This window comes from Hemitrygon akajei, chromosome 14 (assembly GCF_048418815.1).
Source record: "Hemitrygon akajei chromosome 14, sHemAka1.3, whole genome shotgun sequence".
In the NCBI taxonomy this organism is placed as follows: domain Eukaryota; kingdom Metazoa; phylum Chordata; class Chondrichthyes; order Myliobatiformes; family Dasyatidae; genus Hemitrygon; species Hemitrygon akajei.
The window spans coordinates 40,207,183-40,230,173 of record NC_133137.1 but is presented as its reverse complement, the minus strand read 5'-3'; the positions used below and the strand labels follow the sequence as shown (position 1 = coordinate 40,230,173).

General features: G+C 45.1%; 1 protein-coding gene across 6 annotated transcripts in view; it reads right to left on the bottom strand.

The window, feature by feature from the left end:
- LOC140738519 (unconventional myosin-XVIIIb-like) overlaps positions 1-22,991 on the bottom strand; it is a 680,390-nt gene that overhangs the window by 288,843 nt on the left and 368,556 nt on the right. For all 6 annotated transcript variants that reach the window (XM_073065895.1, XM_073065893.1, XM_073065892.1 and 3 more), the window contains 4 exons: positions 12,697-12,806; positions 5,452-5,517; positions 2,582-2,710; positions 1,872-2,015 (listed from right to left, as the gene is read on the bottom strand). In XM_073065895.1, coding sequence (XP_072921996.1) covers positions 1,872-2,015; positions 2,582-2,710; positions 5,452-5,517; positions 12,697-12,806 — 449 coding nt within the window. The remainder of the gene's footprint in view (positions 1-1,871; positions 2,016-2,581; positions 2,711-5,451; positions 5,518-12,696; positions 12,807-22,991) is intronic.

Sequence of the window (22,991 nt, the reverse complement as noted above, 5' to 3'; positions counted from 1 at the left end):
CCACAGGACTTGTTTCCAAAATGCATCAGGCTTGTTTAGAAGTTCCTTTACAAACTTTTGATGCTGAAATTTGTGGTGCGGATTTTATTCTGATGACTCTTCCATGCAGGTCATATTTGTGCAGGTGTCACTGCACAGTAGAACAGTGCACCATCACTCCAGAGTCTGCTAAATCTTCCTGAAGGTCTTTTGCATTCAAACGGGGGTTTTGATTTGCCTTTCTAGCAATCCTATGAGCAGTTCTCTTGGAAAGTTTTCTTGGTCTTCCAGACCTCAACTTGACCTCCACTGTTACTGTTAACTGCCATTTCTTAATTACATTATGAACTGAGGAAATGGCTACCTGAAAACGCTTTGCTATCTTCTTATAGCCGTCTCCTGCTTTGTGGGCATCATTTATTTTAATTTTCAGAGTGCTAGGCAGCTGCTTAGAGGAGCCCACGGCTGCTGATTGTTGGGACAAGGTTTGAGGAGTCAGGATATTTGTAAAGCTTTGAAATTTACATCACCTGGCCTTTCCTAACAATGACTGTGAACAAGCCATAGCCCTAACAAGCTAATTAAGGTCTGAGACCTTGGTAAAAGTTATCTGAGAGCACAAATCTCTTGGGGTGCCCAAACTTTTGCATGATATTCCTTTCCTTTTTTTCCACTCTAAAATTGTACAAAACAAAAATAATGCTCTAGTCTTGCTTAAAATGTTGAAAAGAATGTTTCATCTTTAACTCTATGACTTTTGGAGATCAGTTCATCTTCTACTCACTTAATTAGTCACAGTAACACAGTAACAGAAATTTTGACCAGGGGTGCCCAAACTTTTGCATGCCACTGTGTGTGTGTATACATAGATAGAGGTGGTGTTCATGGGCTCAATGTCTATTCGGAAAGCTGATGGCAGAGGGGAAGAAGCTGTTCCAGAAACAGATTTATAGATGGCATTTTAGCTGTTCCTAGCCACACAGTCGTGAGTGTAGAGAGAGTAGAACAGTGGGTTCAACGCACATCCCTGAGGTGCACCAGTATTGATTGTCAGCGAGGTGGAAATGTTATTTCCAATCTACACAGACCGTGGTCTCCCAATGAGGAAGTCAAGGAGACAGTGCAGAGGAGAAACAGAGGCCCAGGTTTTGGAGCTTGTTGATTAGCACTGAGGTTATGATGGTATTGAACACTAAGCTATAACCAATAAACAGCAGCCTGATGTAACTATCCCTATTATAATTTTTGTATGATTCTATGCCCATTCAAAGACCATAAAAATAAGATAGCAATAAATTTAGTGGAGACGCTATCCATAGAGTAGCAGTAACATGAGGGAAACGTCATCACTCAGAGAATGGTGAGAGTGTGGAAAAAGCTGCCAGTGGAAGTAGAGGATGCAGGTTCAGTTGCAACATTGAAGAGGAGTTTACATAGGCACATGGATGGGAGAGGTATGGAGGGCTATGGTCCAGGTGTGGGTCGATGGGACTATGCAGAATAATAGTATAGCATGGACTAGATGGGCTGAAGGGCCTGTATCTGTGCTCTATGACTATATAACTCTAAAGTGCACATGTTCGGCATGCAGTTGAATGCCTTCCTTGGTTATCTTCTCAAGTACATCATATCACAATCAGGTTTATTATCACTGACACAAGTGGCAAAATTTGTTGTTTTGTGGCAGCATCACAGTGTAGGTATAACAAATTATTATAAGTTGAAAAGATAAATGAATAAGTAAATAAGTAGTGCAGAAGAGGAATAGTGAGGTAGTGTTCTTAAGTTCCTCCAGTGCCTTTATCAGACACACTCTTCTGAAAGAAATGAGAAATTTTGGGGTGGGGCTTGGAGGTTTCTTCTCACACCCTGGTCACATGGAACAAACATACCTCTTTAAGCTGAAGGTTTTCATTGGCTAAGTTAATGGAGAGCAAGGGACGGACTCGAGACATCAACTGCCACCATTGCCACTGGCGAACTGCCCAGTACCTCCTGATGTTCTTCTGAATACAACGAAGAGCTAAGTGCTGGGTCTAGATGGGAGATAAAAACATAGACGGTCATCAGCTCATTCAACACTAAGAGGACAGCCCATTCTTAAAGGGAAGGATCCTGGACCATGGGAGCAGACCTTTGTGTGACATCTGAAAATCCTTCACCTTTAATTGAATAGTTCCAAGAATCAACTTTATTTGCCATAGATATTTACATATATTAGGAATTTATTTCCTGTGTTGGTCAGGGTGTGACATGCAACAAGAAACAACACTGGTCAACAATTATAAAGAATAAGAATTATATAAAAGCAAAGTTAGAAGTATGGAAATTGAATAAAATGTGCATAAATACATTGAATACCAGCATGCATTTACAATGTAAACAGGTTATAGGAAGTGGTTTAAAGTGTTTACAGTTCACTGATGGGAGTAATGGATAGAGGGGTTGGGTGGGGGGGGGGGGGGGTAACTACAATGGTTGATCAGATTAACTGCCTGGGGGAAGAAACTTTTAAGATGATGTGAGTTTTTGTTTTAATTTTAATGTTAATGATTTTTTTGTGTTTTATTTAATCTTTGGGCTCTGAAGCAGGAGCTCTTACCTTCATTTTCTTGAACTGCTGCCTGCCAAGGAATCCCTGGCACAGTGTCTGCAGTGGGATCAGATTCTGGGAGATCTGCCGCTGCCGCTGTTTCTCCAGCCGAGGAATGACTCCAGCCTTGAAGAAGATCTGGTGGGAAACCAATTAGTCAAACCATTAGCAAACATTCAATGATTGTTTCAATTTAATCACTCAGTGAGTTTTGTATACTCGAGACCCTTTCTGTGGCATTCTTTTGGCTTCATAATGTTGGAGTGAAATTTTAAAAGATTTGGTGAAAAGAAATGGGGGTGGGGGGAGGGAAGTACATCACCTCATAGAAAGGATATGGAAGCTTTAGAGAGGGTGTAGAAGAGATTTACCGGGATGCTACCGGAAAGATAAATGGAGGACTATGCAGGAGGGAAGGGTAGATTGATCTTGGAGTAGGTTAAAAGGCTGGCACGACATCATGGACCAAACGACACATACTGTACTGTTCGATCTGAAGTCTAGAAGAGTAAGAACATTTCAAATCCTGAAGGGTTTGAGACTAGGGATGCTTCCTCTAGAAACATAGAAAACCTACAGCACAATACAGGCCCTTTGGCCCACAATGCTGTGCCAAACATGTACTTTAGAAAGCAGGGGTGTCAAACCCATTTTAGGTCACGGGCCGGATTGAGCAAAATGCAGCTTCATGCGGGCCGGATCAGTTGGACGCGTGCGAACGCAGCTTTCGTTGTCTCCGTTTTTTCAGCCTGCTCTCATGTGTCTCAGTCTCTGCTATAACTACAAAGTGTTTCACTTTACAAATTCCGTTTCTTATGAAGAAGACTGCCAAGCAAGACTGCCGAATAAACACTAAAAACCCTGAAAACCTGGTACCTGAATAAACTCAGCATTAGCCATATCATACGCCTTAGGCACTTCTATTACTGGGGCCAGCTTTAATAGTAATTAGATATTATCTCGCGGGCCAAAGATAATTCCACCGCGGGCCGGATTTGGCCCGCAGGCCTTGAGTTTGACATATATGGCCTAGAGTTACCTATAGCCCTCTATCTTTCTAAACACCATGTACCTATCCAGGAGTCTCTTAAAAGACCCTATCATAACCACCTTCACCACCATTGCCAGCAGCCCATTTCACGCACTAACCACTCTCTGCATAAAAAACTTACCCCTGACTTGTGGGAGAATGGAGAACAAGGGAGAGGGTGGAGTTACTCAGGTACGTTTCAGACAGAAATACAGCTTCTCTTTCCTTTCAGCACTTGATGCATCTTTAGATCTCCCTTGTTTAGGAGGGAAGTGAGCAGAATCTTTGATTTTTTTATGGCCGAGGTAGACAGGTATTTGAGCAAAGGGGAGTATAATGTTAATTGATGTTGCCAGAATTGGAGTTGAGTTGCAGCCAGATCAGTCAAAATTCTATTGGATGGTGCAATAGGTTCAAGGGATGTTGACAACTAATCCTGCTCTAGATTCCAATGTTTCTTTGTACATAATTGGGTCCGTATGTTTAATTTCACAGGAGAGAAACACCATCTGGTCTGAACATTGGGCACCAAACAGTAGCTACCAGTGATCTAAACCTCCTAATACTTGAGCAACACACACAAAATGCTGGAGAAACTCCACTAACTCATCTCACCTGGTCTTACCCATCACCTCCCAGACTTTTACCTCATCCCCTCTTTCCTACCCCACCCACTCACCTTCCCCCTTACCTGATTTCACCTGTCACCTGCCAGCTTTTATTTCTTCACTACCTGGTATGGGAACTGTACTTCCCTCAATCGCAGGACTCTGCAGAGAGTGGTGCAGACAGCCTAGCACATCTGCAGAGGTGAACCTCCCACTATTCAGGACATTTACAAAGATAGGTGTGTAAAAAGGGCACAAAGGATCATTGGAGGCCCGAGTCACCCCAACCACAAACTGTTCCAGTTGCTTCCATCTGGGAAAAGGTATCGCAGCATAAAAGCCAGGACCAACAGGCTCCAGGACAGCTTCTTCCACCAGGCCATCAGACTGATTAATTCAAGCTAACACATCTGTATTTATATGTTATATTGATTATCCTGTTGTACATAATACCTATTATAAATTACTATAACTGCACATTTGAACAGACGTAACGTAAAGATTTTTACTCATATACATATGAACGATGTAAGTAATAAAGTCAATTCAATTCAATTCATTAATCCACCTGATTTATTCTTCAAAGGTTGCCATCACCCAGGGTGGTAATGGGGATAAGTTCCTCTACCTGTTAAATGCTCCTAATGGTGTCCATCTCAAATAGCCTCTGACAACCAAGTCCAGCTCCTGGCCTTCATGTGTGGCTTAGCTACTGAGCCCGGCTGAAGTGTTTCTACTTCAGAAGGGGCAAAGGTGGGTTACTGGTGCCTTAAAACCAGTCACTTTGGGCAGATGGGGCTCATCAGCCATGGTTGGCAATTCATCTAGGAGAAACAAAATCTCTGACCTCAAACCTCTGCTGCCTTGCAGCTTTACCCACTCATGGCAAGGCTTCATTTGTAAACCCCAGGGGAAAAATCCAGAGCTGGAGTCCCAAAGGCTGTCCCCTGATGAGTTCAATGCTGACTGCAATTCCTGTGATACTACTGGTGCCAAACTGTATCCGTCTCTGCCATTCCTTTGGGTTCAGCAGATTCATGGAGGGGCAGCTTGCTATATGGGTAACCACTTGCTCTCCACATTGTACTGCCCTGGCTTGTGTACCTAGATAGCTAGGATGCGACATTCATGGCCGACTTTGACCTACAAAGGCCTACTGCAGAGAGTGTGTGCTGTGATCAAGTGTTACTTGTGATTCCCTGGTGTGTGGCCTTTGTTGATGTACACATTATGGGACTTACCCGACTCTGTCCCAACGTAAAGCTGTGCTTCTCCAAATCCAACAAGGCAAGAAGCTCTTCTGTGGCCTGTAAACGTAAAACCAGCAATCAATAATTCCAGGTTTACTGAAGTGTTACATTAACCATAGTCAGGAACTGGGCATTGCTTCACTCACAAACCAGGTAGTCAATGAAGTCTAAGTGAAGACATTAGCTGAAGTCTCCTCATTGCTGTGGGGAGGGTGTGGGGAAAATCAATATGGTACTGGGGATGTATGGCCTTGTTAAGAGATGGAGACTTTCGGAAGAGTCTAAATATTAGTTTAGTTTCATTTGTCAAATGCATATTGAAAAAAAGTGAAATGAAATATTTGTGCTAACAACCAGCACAACTGATCTACGACCTTCCAGTCACTGATGCCACAATATTGTTAGGCTAACTGCTAATCTACCATGCCAGCTTCAAAAGAGCCCAATTCTATTACAGCACCAATGACCCAGGTTCAATTCCACCACTGTGAATAAGGAGTTTGTATGCTCTCCCTAAGATCTCTTAGATTTCTTCTGGTGCTCCAGTTTCCTCCCACATTCCAAAGACATACAGGTTAGGATTAGCATGTTGTGGACATGCTATGTTGGCACCAGAAGCATGCTGATCCCAGCATATCCTCGGACTGTGTTGGACATTGACGCAAATGGCACATTTCACTGTGTTTCGATGATTCATTGTACATGTGACAATATAAAGGCAAACCATTATCTTTATAAGCACTGATGGTCAGATCTAGAGCTCCAGTTCATCTTGCTTTGTTGATATGTGCAACCCACGCAATTGTCTGGGAGGAACTAAAAAGTCAACTAACATTCTGATACAATTCAGAAGGAAAAGATTTGGAGAATCCTCTCTAAAAGCTACCTTCTGTGAGAAATTAAACTAACTCTCTGTACTGTCTATGTCCTTCAATCCTGAAGTCATGCCCTCTTGTCCTAGACTCCCCTACCATGGGAAATAACTTTGCCATATCTAATCTGTTCAGGTCTTTTAACATTCGGAATGTTTCTATGAGATCCCTCCTCTTTCTCCTGAAATTCAGGGAATACCCCAAGAGATACCAGACATTCCTCATATGGTAACCCTTTCATTCCTGGAATCATTTTCGAATCTTTTCTGAACCCTCTCCAATGTCAGTATATCCTTTCTAAAATAAAGAGCCCAAAACTGCACACAATACTCCAAGTGTGGTCTCAAGAGTGCCTTATAGAGCCTGAACATCACATCCCTGCTCATATATTCTATAACTCTAGAAATGAATGCCAACATTGCATTCACCTTCTTCACCACTGACTCAACCTCGTTTAACCTTTAGGGTGCCCTGCACAAGGACTCCCAAGTCCCTTTGCATCTCTGCATTTGAATTCTCTCCCCATCTAAATAATACTCTGCCCGTTTATTTCTTCCACCAAAGTGCATGACCATACACTTTCCAACATTGTATTTCATTTGCCACTTTTTTGCCCATTCCCCTAAACTATCTAAATCTCTCTTCAGGCTCTGTATTTCCTCAACACTACCCACTTATCCACCTATCTTTGTATCATCAGCAAATTTAGCCACAAATCCATTAATCCCACAGTCCAAATCATTGACATATATTGTAAAAAGCAGCAGACCCAACACCAACCCTTGTGGAACTCCACTAGTAACTGGCAGCCAGCCAGAATAGGATCCCTTTATTCCCACTCTCTGTTTTCTGCCAATCAGCCAATGCTCTACCCATGCTGGTAACTCCCCTGTAATTCCATGGGCTCTTACCTTGCTAAGCAGTCTCATGTGTGGCACCTTGTCAAAGGCCTTCTGAAAATCCAAGTACACCACATCTATTGCATCTCCTTTGAGTACCCTGCTTGTAATTTCCTCAAAAAATTGCAGTAGGTTTGTCAAGCAAGATTTTCCTTTCAGGAAACCATGCTGACTTTGGACTATATTGTCATGTGCCTCCAGGTTCTCCGTACTCTTATCCTTAATAATCGTTTCCAACGGCTTCCCAACCACTGATGTCAGGCTATCAAGTCTATAGTTTCCTTTCTGATGCCTCCCACCCTTCTTAAATAGCAGAGTAACATTTGCAATTTTCCAGTCATCCGGTACAATGCCAGAATCTATTGATTCTTGAAAGATCATTGTTAATGCCTCCGCAATCTCTCCATCTACTTCCTTCAGAACCCAAGGGTGCATTCCATCAGGTCCAGGAGATTTATCCGCCCTCAGACCATTAAACTTCCTGAGCACCTTCTCAGTCGTAATTTTCATTGCACATACTTCACTTCCCTAACACTCTTGAATGTCCGGTATACTGCAGATGTCTTCCACAGTGAAGACTGATGCAAAATACTCATTCAGTTCCTCTGCCATCTCTGCGCCTCTCATTACAATATCTCCAGCGTCATTTTCTATTGGTCCTATATCTACCTTTGACTCTCTTTTACTCTTCATATCCTTAAAAAAGCTTTTAGTATCTCCATTGATATTAGTCGCAAGCTTCCTTTCATAATTCATCTTTTCCTTCCTAATGACCTCCTTAGTTTCCTTCTGCAAGTTTTTTAAAGTTTCCCAATCCTCTATTTTCCCACTAACTTTGGCTTCCTTGTATGCCATCTCTTTCGCTTTTACTTTGGCTCTGACTTCACTTGTCAGCCAAAGTAAAGTCCTTCTTCCATTCGAAAATTTCTTCTTATTTGGAATATATCTGTCTTGCACTTCCCTCATTTTCACAGAAACTCCAGCCATTGCTTCTCTGCTGTCCTTCCTGCTAGAATACCTTTCCAGTCAACTTTGGCCAGTTCCCCTTTCATGCCATTATAATTTCCTTTATTCTACTGAAATAACAACACATTGGGTTTTAGTTTCTACTTCTCAAAATTGCAAAGTGAATTCAATCATATTGTGGTTAAATTCCTACAGAGATAATGCATTAATGATGTTTAGAACCCAAGGACAGGAGCATTCACTTGTCTACAACACAAGCTCCAGCTCAGAGGTACCCAGTTCAGGGTACTATTGCCCCCAAATCAGGAGATTGTCAGTTCAAGTCCACTCGAGATGTTTGAACATAAATAGCAGACACCCTGGCACCTGAGCGAGAGAGTCCTATACTTGAACACAAGATATTCTCCAGATGATAGAGATCTGGAGCAACTCACACACAATGCTGGTGGAACCCAGGTCAGGCAGCAGGTATGGAGGGACATAAACAGTTGATGTTCCAGGCCGAGATTCTGAATGTCCTGATGAAGGGTCTCAGTCTGAATATTCAACTGTTTATTCTCCTCTATAGCCGGTACCTGAGCTGTTGAGTCCCTCCTGAATTTTGTGTGAGAGTGCATTTCAGGGGAGACAGTAAAGCTGAGGCTCCAGATCATGCCTAAAGGCAATCCTTGCAGGAGCAACAACACTGGATACCCAACAATGAAGTGATTCATTGGCCAGCCATTTTAACACGCTTTTAATTTCTACATTGACATGTCTGTCCACTCCAATTCCCGTTCCCACACTGACATGTCTGTCCAATCCATTTCCCATTCCCACACGGACATGTCTGTCTACTCCAGTTCCCATTCCCACACTGACATGTCTGTCCAATCCATTTCCCATTCCCACACTGACATGTCTGTCCAATCCATTTCCCATTCCCACACTGACATGTCTGTCTACTCCATTTCCCATTCCCACACTGACATGTCTGTCCAATCCATTTCCCATTCCCACACTGACATGTCTGTCCACTTCACTTCCCATTCCCACACTGACATGTCTGTCTACTCCACTTCCCATTCCCACACTGACATGTCTGTCCACTCCATTTCCCATTCCCACACTGACATGTCTGTCCACTTCACTTCCCATTCCCACACTGACATGTCTGTCCACTTCACTTCCCATTCCCACACTGACATGTCTGTCCACTCCACTTCCCATTCCCACACTGACATGTCTGTCCACTCCACTTCCCATTCCCACACTGACATGTCTGTCTACTCCATTTCCCATTCCCACACTGACATGTCTGTCTACTCCATTTCCCATTCCCACACTGACATGTCTGTCCAATCCATTTCCCATTCCCACACTGACATGTCTGTCTACTCCATTTTCCATTCCCACACTGACATGTCTGTCCACTCCATTTCCCATTCCCACACTGACCTGTCTGTCCACTCCACTTCCCATTCCCACACTGACCTGTCTGTCCACTCCATTTCCCATTCCCACACTGACATGTCTGTCCACTCCATTTCCCATTCCCACACTGACCTGTCTGTCCACTCCATTTCCTATTCCCACACTGACATGTCTGTAAAATCCATTTCCCATTCCCACACTGACCTGTCTGTCCACTCCATTTCCTATTCCCACACTGACATGTCTGTCTACTCCATTTCCCATTCCCACACTGACCTGTCTGTCTACTCCATTTCCCATTCCCACACTGACCTGTCTGTCTACTCCATTTCCCATTCCCACACTGACCTGTCTGTCCACTCCATTTCCCATTCCCACACTGACCTGTCTGTCTACTCCATTTCCCATTCCCACACTGACATGTCTGTCTACTCCATTTCCCATTCCCACACTGACATGTCTGTCCACTCCATTTCCCATTCCCACACTGACCTGTCTGTCCACTCCATTTCCCATTCCCACACTGACATGTCTGTTCACTCCATTTCCCATTCCCACACTGACCTGTCTGTCCAATCCATTTCCCATTCCCACACGGACATGTCTGTCCAATCCATTTCCCGTTCCCACACTGACATGTCTGTCTACTCCAGTTCCCATTCCCACACTGACATGTCTGTCTACTCCAGTTCCCAGTCCCACACTGACATGTTTGTCCACTCCATTTCCCATTCCCACACTGACATGTCTGTCCAATCCATTTCCCATTCCCACACTGACCTGTCTGTCCACTCCATTTCCCATTCCCACACTGACATGTCTGTCTACTCCATTTTCCGTTCCCACACTGACATGTCTGTCTACTCCATTTCCCGTTCCCACACTGACATGTCTGTCCACTCCATTTCCCATTCCCACACTGACATGTCTGTCCAATCCATTTCCCGTTCCCACACTGACCTGTCTGTCCACTCCACTTCCCATTCCCACACTGACCTGTCTGTCCAATCCATTTCCCATTCCCACACTGACCTGTCTGTCTACTTCACTTCCCATTCCCACACTGACATGTCTGTCCACTCCATTTCCCATTCCCACACTGACATGTCTGTCCACTCCATTTCCCATTCCCACACTGACATGTCTGTCCAATCCATTTCCCGTTCCCACACTGACATGTCTGTCTACTCCACTTCCCATTCCCACACTGACATGTCTGTCCACTCCAGTTCCCATTCCCACACTGACATGTCTGTCCACTCCATTTCCCATTCCCACACTGACCTGTCTGTCCACTCCATTTCCCATTCCCACACTGACATGTCTGTCCAATCCATTTCCCGTTCCCACACTGACATGTCTGTCTACTCCACTTCCCATTCCCACACTGACATGTCTGTCCACTCCATTTCCCATTCCCACACTGACATGTCTGTCCACTCCATTTCCCATTCCCACACTGACCTGTCTGTCCACTCCATTTCCCATTCCCACACTGACATGTCTGTCCAATCCATTTCCCGTTCCCACACTGACATGTCTGTCCAATCCATTTCCCATTCCCACACTGACATGTCTGTCCACTCCATTTCCCATTCCCACACTGACCTGTCTGTCCACTCCATTTCCCATTCCCACACTGACATGTCTGTCCACTCCATTTCCCATTCCCACACTGACCTGTCTGTCCACTCCATTTCCCATTCCCACACTGACATGTCTGTCCAATCCATTTCCCGTTCCCACACTGACATGTCTGTCTACTCCACTTCCCATTCCCACACTGACATGTCTGTCCACTCCATTTCCCATTCCCACACTGACATGTCTGTCCACTCCACTTCCCATTCCCACACTGACATGTCTGTCCATGAATACAGGCCCAGAGGCATCAAACAGTGACAAGCCATTCAATCCTGGAATAATTTTCATGAACCTCCTTTGAACCCACTCTGGTTTCAGCACATCCTTTCTAAGACAAAGGGCCCTAAACTGCACACAGTACTACAAGTGAGGCCTCACCAGTACTTTATGTAGTCTCAACATTATATCCCCTGCCCTCTCAATGCACTTATCACCCACATGCTCTTCCCTCCACACTTCCTTCCCTTTATTCCGTAGTCCATTGTCTTCTCATCTTATCTTCTTCAGCCCTTGCACCTTTTACTTCCCAGCTTTAAACATCATTCCTGCTCCCCCTTGCATATCTTTTCCCTGTCACTTGGATCCATCCCCTTCCTCAACCTTTTTATACTGGCTTTCTCCCCTCTTTCTTTCCAGTCCTGTTGAAGTGTCCAAACCCAAAACATTGACTGTCCATGTCCCTCCATAGGTGCCACCTAACCCATTGAGTTCACCCAGCATTCTGTGTGTTGCTGCAGCTTTCCAGCATCCGTAGTCTCTCTCGTGTTTCAATGAAGCAATTCTAATGTGCCACCCTGTGGGAAACACATCAGCTATTTCTGTACAGCAAGTTCAAAGTTTAAAGTAAATTTATTATCAAAGTTTGCACATGTTACCATACACATATTACCCAGATTGATTCTCCCGTAGGCATTTACAGGAAAATAAAGAAATGCAATAAATTTTGTGAGAAAGGCTACATAAACCTTGACTGACAAACTGGTAAATGTGCAAAAGACAAATTGTGGAAACATGGAAATACAAAATAATATTTAATATAATAAAAAGAAAATTAAAATAAAAAGCTAATAAAGATATTTGCATTCCATACATAATTTAGCTCCTTGACTTTCAATCAACCTGAACATTCAATGTTTACTTTGAGGCTGGGCTGGTCAATATAGAAGAGATTTATTCACCTTTGGTCCTTTTTTGATATACATTCCACCCAATGTTCCCCTCTAGAAACTACTCTACCTCATCTGCTACAAGACCAGCTTCACTGTTCCGTAAATTAAAGCATCTAATCCTCAGGTGGGGGATCCTGAAATCCCACACCGCACAGCCCTGATGGGTGTTTGACAAGAAAGCTTTGTCTTATAAGAAAACTTCAAACATTAAGAGCCAATAAAATGTATTTGGCCTGTCCTTGTACTTTCTTCCTCCAGTGACCAAAAACAAACCTTCTTTTCATCTGTGACCATAAACGTGGCTCCATACTTCTTCATGATTTCTGGGGCAAGTGTTTGGAAACGGCGTCGGAAGTCACCAAGCACCATGTGATCTGGAAATCCTGCCGAGCAACCACACGGGAAAGGCAATGTCAACAGAGTCATATTTAGTCATAGTTATAGAGCACTACAGCACAAACACAGGTCCTTCAGCCCATTTAGTCCATGCAAAACTATTATTCTTCCTAGGGGACTGTAGCCATCCCAACCCCTCCTATGCACGTACTTATCCAAACTTCTTGTAAACGTTGCAATTCAATCTGCATCCACCACTTTCTCTAGCATCTTGTTCCACCCGTGCACTACCCTCTGAGTGAGAAGATCCCCCTAATATTCCCCTTTAATATTTCACTTCTCACAACCTCTAGCTCTAGTCTCACCCAACCTCATTGGAGAAAGTCTTCTTGCATTTACCCTATCAATATCCTTCATAATTTTGTAAACTTATATCAAATCTTCTCACATTCTCCTATGCTCCAAGAAATAAAGTCTTAACCCATTTAATTTTTCTCTACATCTCAGGTCCTCAACATTCTTGTAATTTTTTTCTCTGTGAACACAAATTGGGCATGAAATGGAAACAACTCCCAGTGTCAGAATCAGTGGGACAACAGTTGATGAGTACACTTTGGGAACAAAGGTTCTGGCCCCTGTTGGGGCAACACAAGAAACTGTGTAACATGGCTAATTTAGCAAATAAGATGACCAAATATTAATACAGTTGAAAGTAACAACTGCAGCTGTAAAGACAAGTTCCCTTGATGTTCCATGTGGGATTAATATTGAATCCTACAGTACTTCTACAAGAACCAGTACACCTGAACAAATTCTCTCTCAAACCAATGCCACACCCAAAACACTGGAGGAAGTCAGCAGTCAAGCAACACCTAATGGAGAGAAATAGACAGTAAATATTTTGGGTTGACAGCTTTTACCAGGACCCAAAACATCAACTATCCATTTCTCTCCATAGATGCTCCCTGACCTGTTGAGTTTCTTGGGCATTTTGGTTGTTACTCCAGATTTCCAGAGAGGAGATGTCAGGGGTAAGTTTTTTTTACACAGAGAGTGGTGAATGCATGGCATGGGCTGCTGGCAACAGTGGTGGAGGTGGATACGATAGGATCTTTTAAGAGACTCCTGGACAGGTACATGGAGCTCAGAAAAATAGAGGGCTATTGGTAACCCCAGGTAATTTCTAAGGTAAGGACATGTTGGGCACAGCTTTGTGGGCCGAAGGGCCTGTATTGTGCTGTAGGTTTTTTATGTTTCTATTTTAGAATATACATTGTGACTTGGATAGGCTGGGTGAGTGGGCAGATACTTGGCAGATGATGTTTAGTGTGAATAAGTGTGAGGTTATCCACTTTGGGAGTAAGAACAGGAAGGCAGATTATTATCTGAACAGTGTAGAGTTAGGTAAAGGAGAAATACAAAGAGATCTAGGAGTCCTTGTTCATCAGTCACTGAAGGTGAATGAGCAAGTGCAGCAGGCAGTGAAGAAGGCTAATGGAATGTTGGCCTTTATTACAAAGGGAATTGAGTACAAGAGCAAGGAAATCCTTTTGCATTTGTACAGGGCCCTGGTGAGACCACACCTGGAGTACTGTGTACAGTTTTGGTCTCCAGGGTTAAGGAAGGACATCCTGGCTGTAGAGGAAGTGCAGCATAGATTCACAAGGTTAATTCCTGGGATGTCCGGACTGTCTTACGCAGAGAGGTTAGAGAGACTGAGCTTGTACACGCTGGAATTAAGGAGATTGAGAGGGCATCTGATTGCAACATATAAGATTATTAAGGGATTGGACAAGATAGAGGCAGGAAATATGTTCCAGATGCTGGCAGAGTGCAGTACCAGAGGGCATGATTTGAGAATAAGGGGTAGGTCATTTAGGACAGAGTTAAGGAAAAACTTCTTCTCCCAGAGAGTTGTGGGGGTCTGGAATGCGCTGCCTCGGAAGGCAGTGGAGGCCAATTCTCTGGATGCTTTCAAGAAGGAGCTAGATAGGTATCTTATGGATAGAGGAATCAAGGGATATGGGGATAAGGCAGGAACCGGGTATTGAGAGTAGATGATCAGCCATGATCTCAGAATGGCGGTGCAGGCTCGAAGGACTGAACAGTCTACTTCTGCACCTATTGTCTATTGTCTATTTTCCTCTGCGTCTACTACCAAAACTTTTCCTCTAAAGGAAAGACCAAGTCACATGACACCTTTCATGGCCACAGCCAATTATGACTTCTCCTTAACCAGCTTCTAGTCACCCCTCCTAATGCCTCCATCTTTGACTGTGGGTATTACAGCTGAATAGCAGGGAAACAGGCCTTTCAACCCTACTTCATGCCAACCAAGTGGCCTAACTAAACTAGTCCCATTTGCCGGCTTTCTGCCCATATCTTCCGACATGAGGGTTCCCAACATTTTTTAATGCCATGGACCAATACTATTAAGCAAGGGGTCCATGAACCCCATGTTGGGAACACATACCCTAAACCCCATGTGCCCAGATATAAGTCCAAGTGTCTTTTAAGATATTCAGTTTCTAATAATGCTTAAGATTAAAGATAACCTCACAATCTCTAGTGAGGCACATTAACTCTGTGATCAGGGCTTTGGAACAGCTGACCTGAGCCAGCCAAATCATGCCCCACCGTGATAAAAGCTGAAACTCGACGAATACAGGGGCATCACAGTGGTGAATGGGTGCCAATGGTAGTCCGAGGCTTCATGGCAATGTAGTGGTTAGCATAACGCTATGACAGCGCCAACGACCTAGGTTCAATTCCGCTGCTCCCTGTACATTCTCCCTGTAACGATGTGGGTTTCCTCTGGGTTCTCCAGTTTCCTCCCACATTTCAAGAACTGACATGTTAATTAGTCATATGGGTGTACATGGGTTGCACAAGCTCGTGGGCCTCAAGGCCCTATTACTGAGCTATAACTCTAAATAAAAAAAAGATTGATGAGACTATCATCTGGGAAGGCATCTATGCCACATTATTGTAAAACTGTGGCTCACTGAATACGCAGCCATGGAAAGGATCATCTGGACCAGATCACCCATCTCACAGGGCTCAAGTGATCTCGAAAAGGGTCTCACATCATCACCCACTTTTCCTGCAATAAAATGTGATCACTTCTGTGTGAACCAAGGTCAAAGTCAAGTTTAATGTCATATTCAGAACTCTGTGTATGCACAGGTGCAATACAAACCTCACTTGTGCATGTGATGCTGCTGAAGTGCATTTTGCTTTGCACTTGGACATACATGTACTTGTGCACATGACAACATACGTGATTTTACCAGAAACAGGGGACAAGTAGAGAATCATCCAAAACCCCCACCTATTCTGTCCACATAGACCCAAATTCTGTATCTCCACTTGGACAGACTCATATTGGTGTAGTATTATAGAAGAAGGTCAAGGTATTGGCACTAATCTCCAGGTCCTTCACACAGCCAAGTGGATGGGCATGCAGTTCAGGAACCCTGGCTTGACAAGGTACATTTCCATGACAGGCAATAGAGCCTCAGGCACAATTATAACTAAGACCAAGGATGTTGCTGGGACTCTTACGAACCTAAATTAAAAGGAAAGTTTGATTGTTTTTGATTGTATTCCCTGAAGTGTAGGAAAATGAGAGGAAATTTGATAGACGTACACAAAATTAGATAGAGTAAATGTAAACAGGCTTTTTCAACTAAGGTTAGGTGAGATTAGAACTACAGGTCATAGCTGAGAGTGAGCCTGGAGCTAGAAGTCAGCTATTAAAAAGTAAAAGATGAAATATATAAGGGAAAGCTGAGGGGAACTCCTTCATTCTGAGGTTGGAGTGAATGTGGAATGAACTGCCAGCAGAAGTGGTGGATGTGGGTTTGATTTCACCATTTAGGTACATGGGCGGGAGGGGTATGTGGGGCTATGGTCTGGGTGCAGTTTAATGAGACTAGGCTGAATAATAGTTCAGCACAGACTAGATCACACTCATACACTCAGTCAACACAATAATACACTCAGTTCTAATCAACAAGCTCCAAAACCTGGGCTTCTGTACCTCCTTCTGCAACTGGATCCTTGACTTTCTAACCAGAAGACCATAATCTGTGTGGATTGGAAATAATGTCTCCACTTTGCTGATAATCATCACTTGTGCACCTGAAGGATGTGTGCTTAGCCCAGTGCTTTACGCTCTCTATATCCATGGCTGTGTGGCTAGGCATAACTCAAGTGTCATCTATAAATTTGCCAAAAAAAAGCTGGGAGAATTTCAGATGGTAACAAGGAGGCATTTAGGAGTGAGATAGATCAGCTGGTTGGGTGGTGTCATAGCAACAACCTTGCACTCAACGTCAGTAAAACCAAGGAATTGATTGTGGACTTCAGGAAGGTGAAGTCAAGGGAGCACACACCAGTCCTCATCGAGGGATCAGAGGTGGAAAGGGTGAGGATTTTCAAGTTTTTGGGTGTCAACAGCTCTGAAGATCTACCCTAGGCCCAACATATTGATATAATTACAAATAAAACACAACAGCGGCTATACTGCATTAGGAGTTTGAGGAGAAATGGTGTCACCAAAGGATTTCACAAATTTCTACAGTTGTACCATGGAGATCATTCTAACTGTCTGCTATGGAGGGACCATGGCACAAGATTGGAAAAAACTGCAGAAAGTTCTATCATAGGCACTAGCCTCCCCAGCATCAAGGACACCTCAAAAAGGTGACATCCATCATTAAGGACCCCCTATCACCCAGGACATGCCCACTTCTCATTGTTACCATCAAGGAAGAGGTACAGGAGCCTAAAGATCCACACTCAATATTTCAGGAAAAGCTTCTTCCCCTCCACCATCAGATTTCTGAAAGGACCATGAACCCATGAACAGCTCCTCAGCATTTTTCCCTCTTTGTGCACTACGTATTTAATTTACTCTTTTGTATGTATGTGTAGGTCTCCATTAGTCTCGCTAGACCATGAATTGCACCTTGGAAAGTTTCCAGGACGCAAGCCTGGGCAAGGTTTTTCTTTGATGGAAGACTGGCAGTTGTCCAAGCTGCAAGTCTCCCCTCTCCACACCACCAATGTTGTCCAAGGGAAGGGCATCAGGACCCATACAGCTTGGCATTGGTGTCATCGCAGAGCAATGTGTGGATAAGTGCCTTGCTCAAGGACACACACGCAAGTCTCAGTCAAGGCTCGAACTAGCAACTTTCAGATAACTAGATGAACGCCTTAACCACTTGGCCACACGCCAACACTTTTGTATGTATATAGCTTATTGTAATGTATAGTTTTTGTTAATAAGTATTACAAGATACTACAGCACAAAACAGCACATTTGATGACATACTGTATACCAGTGATATTACAGGCTGAAGGGCCTGTTTGTGTGCTGTAGTGCTCTATGACTCTATGACCTCTTTAATCGGTGTAATCATCACCCTCGATGCCATTCAACTGAACGGGTCCTTCTCTGAAGGGACCAATCACAGCATGTGGTTTCTCACATTAATTAACGCCTGGCAGTCAGTGATTTCTTTATTAAAATTCAGGCTCAGTTAAAAATAAATGGGTAAGTTCTGCTACAGTCCTGCACCAGTTTCCCACAGGAAATAGAAAGGGTGAGGCCTTTCATCGATTAGAGCAACTTCGCACCCGGGGGCACTCAATGTTTTCACCAATAACCAATCAGAAAATATTTCACTCCCAGCTCAGCTCAATGAAGATGTAGCTCAATTAAGAATCAAAGCCTGCAGGCCCTGGCTGTAACCTACTTTTGAATGTTTCTCAGTTGCATAAGCTATTTATCATTGGTGACAGTGACACATCCTGTCAATTCAAGGAACTTATGTAATAGCAGGATTTTCCCATTAACTTGAGATTTTAGCAAGAACTTTGTGAGAATGCAACACCTTTTTTGGCTCAGTTACATAAGCAGTCAGGCCATAACGTGATCGAAAAAATGTAATGTCAATAAATTAAACTTAATTGAATTTCTAAAAGGTATGTCACTGCCATGCATCTTGGAGTTAAGAATTCACCTTCTTTTGATGTTGTTTGTGACTGAACTTATGCTGCCCTCACCTGCATCCCTTCCACTTCCAAAACATCTGTGCTCACCTCATCTTCCCGCCCCTTTAACAGGGACAGAGTTCCTCTTGTTCTTACCTACCAGACCATCAGCCCCTGCGTCCAACACATCATCCTCCGCAAAATCCATCATCTAAAGGGATCCTATCACCCCCACCCTTCCACTTTCTGCAGGAATCACTCCTTCTGTGATTCCCTTGTCTATTAGTCCCATCCCACTAATCTCCCTTCTAGCACTGATCCCTGCAAGTGGGGAAAGTGCTACACCTGCCCATACACTACTTCCCTCACCTCCATTCAGGGCCCCAAACTGTCCTTCCAGGTGAGGAAACACGAGGAAATCTGCAGATGCTGGAAATTCAAACAACAACACACACAAAATGCTGGAGGAACACAGCAGGCCAGGCAGCATCTATAGGGAGAAGCTGGAGGAACACAGCAGGCCAGGCAGAATCTATAGGGAGAAGCACTGTCGACGTTTCGGGCCGAGACCCTTCGTCAGGACTAACTGAAAGGAAAGATACTAAGAGATTTGAAAGTAGGAGGGGGAGGGGGAATTGCGAAATGATAGGACAAGACCGTAGGGGGTGGGATGAAGCTAAGAGCTGGAACGGTGATTGGCAAAAGTGATACAGAGCTGGAGAAGGGAAAGGATCATGGGACGGGAGGCCTCGGGAGAAAGAAAGGGTGGGGGGAAGCACCAGAGGGAGATGGAAAACAGGCAGAGTGATGGGGGGGGAGAGGGAGAGGGGGAGGGGGAGAGGGAGAGGGAGGGGGGAGAGGGAGGGGGAGAGGGAGGGGGAGAGGGAGGGGGAGAGGGGAGGGGGAGAGGGAGAGAACTAAATATGTCAGGGATGGGGTAAGAAGGGGAGGAGGGGCACTAATGGAAGTTAGAGAAGTCAATGTTCATGCCATCAGGTTGGAGGCTACCCAGCCCGTCCGGTCTTGTCCTATCAATTGCATTTCCCCCTCCCCCTCCTACTTTCAAATCCCTTAGTATTTTTCCTTTCAGTTAGTCCTGACGAAGGGTCTCGGCCCGAAACGTCGACAGCGCTTCTCCCTGTAGATGCTGCCTGGCCTGCTGTGTTCCACCAGCATTTTAGGTGAGAAAACACTTCAGCTTTGAAACCTCTGGGGTCATCTATTATATCCAGTGCTCCCAATACAACTTCCTCCACATCAGTGAGACCCATCATAAATCTGAGGACCATTTCATTGAGCACCTCTGTTCCATTCGCCAAAAGGGGAACATCCCAGGGATAAACATTTTAATTCCAATTCCCATTCCGACATGTTGGTCCATGGCCTCCTCTTATGCCAAAATGAGGCCACCTTCAAGGTGGAGGACTAGCACCTTAAATTTTCACCCTCCTATCACCTCCTCCTGGGTCCCCTCCTCCCCTTTCTCCTATGGTCCATTCATCTCTCCTTTCAGATTCCTTCCTCTCCAGCCTTTTACCTTTCCCACCCACCTGGCTTCACCTATCAACTTCCAGCTATCCTCCTTCCCCACCTCAACACCTTTTTATTCTGATATCGTCAACATTCCTTTCCAATCCTGAAGAAGGTCCCGAAATGGCAACTGTTACTGCCATTACTGCCAGTGACATGAATTCACTGTTGGTTGCAAGGAATTTGTATGTTCTCCCCATAACCATGTGTGCTTCCTTTGGGTGCTCCAATTTCCTTCCACATTTCAAAGACCTGTGAGTTAATTGGTCAAATGCGTGCAATTGGGTGGAGCAGGTTCATTGAGCCAGAAGGGCCTGTTACCATGCTGTGGTAAAATACAATGATCCAGTCTGGTCTGTGAAAACCTCCAGATCCTCCTCTGTTCTGGGATAATTACTGGTGAACAATAAACACAGACGCTCTGTCCACCAGAGAAAGCAGGATCTCTCAGTGGCCACACAATTTAATTCCATGTCCCATTCCCATTCTGATGTGTTTGTTACATGAGCATGGCAGTGGATGAACCCAAGTGCAGAACACGGGCGCGGAGACAGAGTCGGGAGGCATTCTTGACGTAGTGAGCGTGGAGTCTGTATCCAGGAGTGATGCAAGACTTAGAACTGGCAGTCCTAAGAACCATGAAACAAGGTTACTCACACCGGAGTCGACCAATGAACTGGCAGCTCCTTGTTGTGATCACAGAGTTTTTATACTGCATTTGCTGATGGAAAGCGGGTGTGTGTAGTTAGTGGAACCTGGGAATGATTGGATACTAAATGAGGGAATTCCTGAGGTAAATAGCCAGGTGAAGGGACCATGACAGTACCCCTCCCTCAATGGGAGCCTCCTGGCAATCATCCAGGCCTGTCTGGATGGTCCCGATGAAAATCCTGGATGAGGGAAGTGTTTAGGATGAAGGAGCAGGGGACCCAGGAACACTCTTCTGGATCATACCCTTCCCAATCCACCAGGTATTGGAAACCCCTGCCCCTACAGTGCACATCCAGTAGTCTTCGGATGGTCTATGCCAGATGGTTGTCGATGATACGGAAAGATGGGGGAGTCTCAGCCGGGGGAACACAAGGGGCTGACGGAAACTGGCTTTAACTGGGAAACATGAAAAGTCGGGTGGATGCGCATAGATCTTGGCAGTTTTAGGCGGACTGCTGCAGGATGGATAACACTTTTGACCTTGAATCGTACCAGGAAGCGAGGGGCGAGTTTCCTATGCTCGCTCTTGAGCAGGATGTCCTTGGATGCAAGCCACACCACCTGCCCCAGTTGGTACTCAGGCGCCAGAGTCTGGTGTCAGTCGGCCATTTTCTTATTGCATTTTGCTGATCTGAGTAGGGCCGTGCATGTCTCCTCCCAAACCTTAAAGCACCGATCGATGTGGTCCTGAACAGACGTTACCACAATCTCCTCTACTTGCTCGGGGAACAGTGGGGATTGGTACCCCAGGGAACACTCGAATGGAGACCTTCCAATGGCAGAGCTGACCAGAGAGTTGTGGGCGTACTCAACCCACGGGAGGTGGTCACTCCAGGTTGACAGGTGGTTTGCCGTTACACAACGTAGCGTCGCCTCCAAGTCTTGGTTGACCCGTTCCGTCTGCCCGTTCATCTGGGGGTGGAAGCCGGATGACAGGCTGACCGATGCACCCAAGGCTTGACAGAAGGCCTTCCACACCTGTGAGATGAACTGAGGATCTCGATCGGAGACGATGTTTGCGGGGATTCCGTAGAGGTGGAAGACGTGGTGGATGAGAAGATCTGTGGTTTCTTGAGAGGAGGAGAGTGTAGGGAGGGCTACGAAGTGCACTGCCTTGGAGAACCGCTCTACCACGGTTAATACGGTGGTGTTCCCATGTGAAGGGGGTTGACCAGTGATGAAGTATATGGCGATGTGTGACCAGGGACGATCAAGGACAGGCAGAGGATGAAGTAGACCCGCAGGTGGCCGATGAGAGGCTTTTCCCCGGGCATAGATGGAACATGCCAAGACATAGCCACGGGTATGCGCCTCCATGGATGGCCACCAAATGTGTCTTTTCAGGAGCGCTAGGGTCCGATCACTCCCAGGATGGCAGGCAAACTGAGACGTGTGCCCCCACTGCAGAACCTGAGGCCTGACGGAAACAGACATATAGAAGCGATCGCCGGGTCCATTGCCAGGGTCAGGGTCACCCCGTTGGGCTTCTTTTACTTTGGACTCGATCTCCCAAGTGAGCATGGCAACCATGCAGGATGGTGGGAGGATAGTCCCTGGACTGGAAGTGTCCTCCTTGGAGTCATATTGGCGGGAGGTCGCGTCCGGCCGTCCAAAAAATAATGCGCAATGGGCCTGGTGGGAGTTCAAATGTTTGGCAGTCTGAATATACCCCAGGTTTTCATGATCAGTCCATACCACAAATGGTTGTTCTGCCCCCTTGAGCCATTGCCTCCATTCTTCCAATGCTAGTTTGACCGCCAAGAGTTCCCGATTCCCCACGTCGTAATTCCGCTCAGCGGGGGACAGTCAGCGGGAATAGCAGGGGTGAAGTTTTTTGTCCGAACTTGATTGTTAGGACAGGACTGCTCCTATCCCGTAGTCGGAGGCGTCCACCTCAACAATGAATTGAGGGGCTGGGTCCGGATGGACCAGGATGGGAGTGGTGGTAAAATGGTTCAGGTCTGTGAACACCAAGTCAGCTTCAGAGTCCC